The following is a 6,247-nucleotide window of genomic DNA, read 5'->3' as shown; positions in this document are numbered from 1 at the left end:
GTCCCTTGGACTGCAAGACGATCAAACCAGTCAATCCTAAAGGCAATCAACACTGAATATTCAATGGAAGGACTGAAGCTGAAGCTCCAATACTTTGGCCACTTGATTCAGAGAGCCAACTCATTAGAAACGACTCTGATGCTTGGAAAGATTGAAGACAGGAGGAGAAGGGGATGACAGAGGAAGAGATTGTTAGCATCACCAACTCAGTGGACATGAAGTTGAGCAAACTCTGGGAGATGGTGAAGGACAGGGAAGCCTGGCGTGCTGCAGTCTGTGGAGTTACAAAGTTGGACATAACTTACAGACTGAACAACAACATATATGATGGATGTTTTTGAAGGGCAATATGCATGACTAGCATGGTGAGCTAGGATGTCACTCCAGTGTCTATAGGTAAGTCAGCCTATGGCTTAGTTACCAGTATCATTGTTGTCCAATGATATGACGGACCCTGCCATAGCTGTTTAGGACCCAGGGTGCTACTCAGAAGCAACAAACTTTAACATTTGCATTATCTATTGAGCTATAAATTTTCAGGTAAGGTTGAAGACTCCCTTATTTTACTCCCTGTCCAATCTCATTCTTCACTTCTCCCTAAAAGACAACCAGTATTTTGAATGCTGTACTGCTGCTGCTGCTGCTGCTGCTGCTGCTAAGTCACTTCAGTCGTGTCCGACTCTGTGCGACCCCATAAATGGCAGCCCACCAGGCTCCCCCGTCCCTGGCATACTCCAGGCAAGAACACTGGAGTGGGTTGCCATTTCCTTCTCCAATGCATGAAAGTGAAAAGTCAAAGTGAAGTTGCTCAGTCGTGTCCAACTCTTAGTGACCCCTGGACTGCAGCCTACTAGGCTTCTCCATCCATGGGATTTTCCAAGCAAGAGTACTGGAGTGGGGTGCCATTGCCTAGTTTATATATTTATGTATATCATTTTACCATGTACCCACATAGACTAGGGCCTCAGACCGCCCACCCCACCCTCTCCACCTACTTTGTTCATGGGGGTCCTGTGTTTTCCAGGATCTCAGGAACCCCTTCTCCATCCCTCTGCAGAGATCCTGAGCTGTATATGGACCAGACCTGGGTAGCTGAGAAAGACTCCTGGATACCTGTTTTAAAGTTCAAAAGATGAGAGAGTTGCACACAAGAATCAAACAGAGACCTTTATTGAGGAACCAAATAACTTTATGTGAAAAACTGGTAAAACTGCAAGGAAAAAACTTAGGTGAACTTTTTCTGCAAGGGCAACACTGTGGTCTGCATGGCAGGCAGGGTGATCTTGGGCAGTCACCCAGAACTCATGGGAAAGTCCAGTACAGGCTCAGTCCTTGTCACAGGCGCCCAGGTGAGCTTGTCAATGATGTACTCTGCCAGGCAGCCTTCTGGCGTCCCCATCTTGTGCAAGTTGGTGAGATGGTCCCCCAACTCCTTGATGGACTCGAGCTGCTGGTCCAAGTGGCGCGTCTCCAGGAAGTGGCACAGGTGGGCATCACTGCTCTCGGTGGCCAGGTAGTGCAGGTCGAGCAGGCTCTGGCTGACACTCTTCTCCAGGTGCAGGGCGTCCTGCATGGCTTGGAGGCCCCTCTCCTGCTCTTGGGTCTCGGACATCCTGATGTCCAGGAAGGAGATGCGGCCTCCACGCTGGTTCTGCAGGAACATCAGGCTCTCGGCCATCTCGCTGTGCTCCTGGGAGCGGAGCAGGAAGAAGCGGGAGAAGTGCTGCAGGGCCATGTCCTGGTGGTGGTGCAGGGAGCAGGCCCTGGCCTGGCACTGGAAGGAGGCGTGGAGCTCTAGGGTGGCGCGGCTGTTGACCACGGCCTCGCACTCGGGGCGGTAGTGGTAGCGCACCTGCGAGGCCGCTGCGGGCAACATGGCAGGCAGCAGCAAGACCATCCGGAAGGTGTCTCGGATGAGGGAGGTGAGGCGGGGGCAGCAGCGGGTGCAGAGGTGCTGGCTGCCTTCTCAGAGCCTTCTCATTGTGACCCATGATGGCAGCCAGAGGCGGGATCTGGGCCCCGGGGCAGGTGGCTGGGTACGGGCTCTGGGATGGACAGGAAATGGTGACCGCTAGTGCAGGGTGAGCACCTGGGCTTTGGGTCCCATAAGGAAGAGGTCACCAGGTAGGCGGGGCCGGTGGGCAGGGCAAGAGCGCTGAGTCCAAGTTCCATCAAAGCCTGGGTGAGGCAGGAATGCTTTGACCTGAGCACCTGATGCCTAAATTTTTGCATTACTAATAATTTGAAAGAACTTTTTCTTGTTCTCTAATTCAGCATCCTCCAACATTTTTGACATTAGGGACTGGTTTCCTGGAGGACAATTTTTCCATTAGATGGGTAGTATGTTTCAGGGTTATTCCCCTAAGGAGAGCACAACCTCTATCCTTCCGGTGCACAGTTCACAGTAGGGTCTGTTCTCCTATAAGAATCTAATGCCACTGCTGATGTGACAGGAGGTAGCACCCACGTGATAATATGAACAGTCGAGAGCGAGTGTCAATACAGGTGAGGCTTTATGTGCCCACCACTCACTTGCTGCTGTGTGGAGCCATTCCCAACAGGGTGTTGGGGAGACCTGCTCTGATTGTTTCCTTCTATAGTATGTTTCCTTATTTGAAGGTTTAATGGTATTCTCTTCAGTTTTATATATCTGTGAGTTTTCCTCCAGAAATAGTTTGTTTTATTCATCATGATCTTCTCTTTTACTTGCATATCTTTCTTCATGTAAACTTAGGAATAAAGGGCTCATTTGATTTGCTTGGTTAATTAGCATGGATCAGCTCTAGAGCTGGGATGCCTATTTCATGTACAGTCTCATTTGTATTGGAGGGCAGAGTGTGTCAGTTATTCAGTGACCTTCTCCTTTGGGGAATACATGGGCATGGAGAATTCAGGTAGGCTAAGGACACTCACTGTCGCCCTTTGTTACCTAGGTGGCTATGGAGTCTCCACAGTATGAAACAGCATCTGGGCTGCTATCTGTAGTGAGGGGTGAAAGGTAACTATGGAATTTGATACTAATAGATCCAACGCCGGGAGAGTTGGCTTGCTCCTTCCCCTGACTGCTTTTAGCCAGGCAGGCTAACTGAGGAAAAAATGTCCAAAAAGCTTTTGGTTTTTGTATTGTCTCCAGGATGCAGGAGAAAGGGCCCCCATATTTCCAAAGGTAAGCTTAGTGGGCCTGGAATGTTAAATGTTTACATTATTCTCTTTTCCAAATGCCAGGAAAATGGTTACATTCAATTCTCAGGAATGAAGCAAAACTTTAGAAAAATCACAGAGGGGAGAAAGGCTGGAGGGGACACTCCAGCCATTTCTTCGACTTAGCTCTTAATGGCAATTGCACTGCCCTTCTATGTCATATTCCAGACTATATCTCTAAGATCTGTAATGTTAATGTTGATTGATTGATCTATTTATTCATCTGTCCATCCATCCAACTATCTATGCATCTATCTGTATGAAGTCTTAGTTGCAGCACGTGGGATCTTAGATTTTTGTTGTGCCATGGAGGATCTCTAGTGACATGCAAAGTCTTATTGGTTGCAGCATGTGGGATCTAGTTCCCTAAGGAAGAGTCAAACCCTGGCCGCCTACGTTTGGAACTTGGAGCCTTAACTAGTGAACCACCAGGGAAGTTCTAGGATCTGTAATGTTAAACCCATACCTTTTGAATTTCTTGTTAGGGGTTTGAGTGAATAATTTCTGCTGAAGAAAAAGAATCATAAAAAGTGAGTTTGTACTTTGTGGCTAATTGCTTCTGGGTATATGATGACATGGATATAAAATATTATATCCTTCTAATTATATAAATATTACAAGGAAAAGCTGGGGGTGGGGGAAGTGTTTGTGGAACATGCTTTCCTTGCTCTTTGCCATTGCTGGGCTGATTGGAAGTTAAAACTCTTCGAATATTGAAAACTGTAAATGCTCATAGGCTTCCCTAGGGGCTTAGTGGTAAAAAAAAAAAAAAAAAAAAACACCTTCCTGCCAATGCAGGAGATACAGGAAATGAGCAGGTTTGATCCCTGGGTTGGGAATATCCCCTGGAGGAGGAAATGGCCACCTGCTCCAGTATTCTTACCTGGGAAATCCCGTGGCTAGAGGAGCCTGGTGGGTTCAGTCCATGGGGTCACAAAGAGTTGGACATAACTTAATGACTAAACAACAATACATCTTGATAAGTGATGATTTTTGCCTATTGGGATCTCTGGAAAAAGGGAGGCAACATGAAAGAGAAGCAGTCTCCAACTGGAGATACAATTTTAGAGTTTTTAAATACAGTTTTTAATTTTTAAAATTGAAATATAGTTGACTTACAATGTTTTGTTAGTTCCAGGTGATGAGCAAAATGATTTATTTATATGCATACACATATCCACTCTTTTTTAGATTATTTTATCATAAAGGTTATCACAGAGTTTTGAGTAGAGTTCCCTGTACTATACAGTAGAGCCTTGTTGGTTATCTATCTTATGCAGTATATAGCGTGTGTATGTTCATCCCAATCTCCTGACTTATCCCTCTCCCCTACATTTCCCTTTTGGTAGCCATAAGTTTGTTTTTATATATGTAAGTCTCTTTCTGTTTTGAGAATAAGTTAATTTGTACATTTTTTAAGAAAAAAATAAGATTCTACATATGAATGACATTTATCTAGGTTCATCTTTGTTGCTGAAAATGGCATTATTTTGTTCTTTTTTTCTGACTGAGTAATATTTCATTGTGGGCTTCTCTGTTGGCTCAGCCTTAAAGAATCAGCCTGCCAATGCAGGAGACATGGGTTTAATCCCTGGGTGAAGAAGGTCCCCTGAACAAGGAAATGGCATCCTACTCCAGGATTCATGCCTGGGAAATCCCATGGACAGAGGGGCTTGGCAGGCTACAGTCCATGGGGTCACAAAGAGTCTTACATTAGTTAGTGACTAAACAACAACAGTATTTCAATGTATAAATGTACCACATCTTCTCTATCCATTCTTCTGTTGATGGATATATGGTTGCTTCCATGTCCAGCTGCAATGAACAATGAGGTGCATGTGTCCTTTCTGATTATGGCTTTCTCCAGTGCATGCTCAGGAGTGGGACTGCTGGATCATATGGTAGTTCCTACCTTAAGTTTTGAAGGAACTTCCATACTGTTCTCCATAGTGGCTATACCATTTACATTCCCACCAACAGTGTAGGGGGTTTCTCTTCTCTCTATATCCTCTCTAGCATTTATTGTGTGTATACTTTTTGTTGATGGCCATTCTGATCAGTATGAGGTCAAAATGATCAAAACTACCTCCTTGTAGTTTTGATTTGCGTTTATCTGATATTTAGTGATGTTGAGCACCTGAGCACCTTTTCATGTGCTTTGTGATTTTTGGCCATCTATGTATCTTCTTTGAAGAAATGTCAATTTAGATCTTCTGCTCATTGTTTGTTTGCTTTTTTGACATATAGCTACATGAGCTGATTGTATATTTTGGAGATTAGTCTCTTGTTGCTCACTTCATTTGAAAATATTTTCCCACCAACAGTGTAGGAGGGTTCCCTTTTCTCCACACCCTCTCCATCGCCAGTCTATGTCTGACGCAGGATACAGCATGCTTGGGGCTGGTGCATGGGGATGACCCACAGAGATGCTATGGGGAGGGAGGTGGGAGGGGGGTTCATGTTTGGGAACACATGTAAGAATAAAAAAAAAAAAAAGAAAGAAAATATTTTCCCCTATTCTGTGTGCTGCCTTTTTAAAATTTTTTGATGATTTCCTTTGCCCTGTAGAAGCTTATAAGTTTAATTAGGTCCTCTTTGTTTATTTTGATTTTTATTATTCTAGAAAGTGGATCAAAAAAGATATTACTGTGAGTTATGTCCTGGAGTGTTCTGCCTATGTTTTCCTGGAAGAGTTACATAGTGTCCAGTCTTACATTTAGGTCTTTGATCCATTTCAAGTTTATTTTTGTGTATGATGTTAGAGAATGTTTTAATGTAATTCTTTTATATGTAGCTGTCCAGTTTTCCTTGGAACCCCATATTGAAGATACTGTCTTTTCTACATTGTATATTCTTGCCTCCTTTGTGGTAAATAAATTGACCATAGCGTGTGAGTTTAAATGAAGTTTTCAGTTGTTAGTGAGCTCTTATGAAATCAGATGTCTGACCCTTAAAAGTTGATAATTTTCCCACCTGGCATGTCGATTTTTTAGTGGGTCAGTTTCAACTGTAAGACTGATAAGGCAAGTGAACTTAGGAAAACTCT

At 44.1% G+C, this 6,247-nt stretch overlaps 1 protein-coding gene across 1 annotated transcript; it reads right to left on the bottom strand.

Annotated features, from left to right (window-relative positions):
- Positions 1–1,291: 1,291 nt before the first annotated feature.
- Positions 1,292–1,897, bottom strand: LOC128069605 (ferritin heavy chain-like). Its single transcript, XM_052662734.1, has one exon. The coding sequence runs from the start codon at positions 1,895–1,897 to the stop codon at positions 1,292–1,294; it is 606 nt and encodes a 201-aa protein (XP_052518694.1).
- Between the last annotated feature and the right edge of the window lie 4,350 nt (positions 1,898–6,247).

This window comes from Budorcas taxicolor, chromosome X, assembly GCF_023091745.1.
Source record: "Budorcas taxicolor isolate Tak-1 chromosome X, Takin1.1, whole genome shotgun sequence".
NCBI classification, from domain to species: domain Eukaryota; kingdom Metazoa; phylum Chordata; class Mammalia; order Artiodactyla; family Bovidae; genus Budorcas; species Budorcas taxicolor.
Note: the sequence above shows the minus strand (reverse complement) of the source record. Positions and strands in the feature narration are given on the sequence as shown.

Bases quoted from the DNA above. Each gene is read 5' to 3' on its own strand.
- LOC128069605 (XM_052662734.1), bottom strand. From the start codon at position 1,897: ATGGTCTTGCTGCTGCCTGCCATGTTGCCCGCAGCGGCCTCGCAGGTG.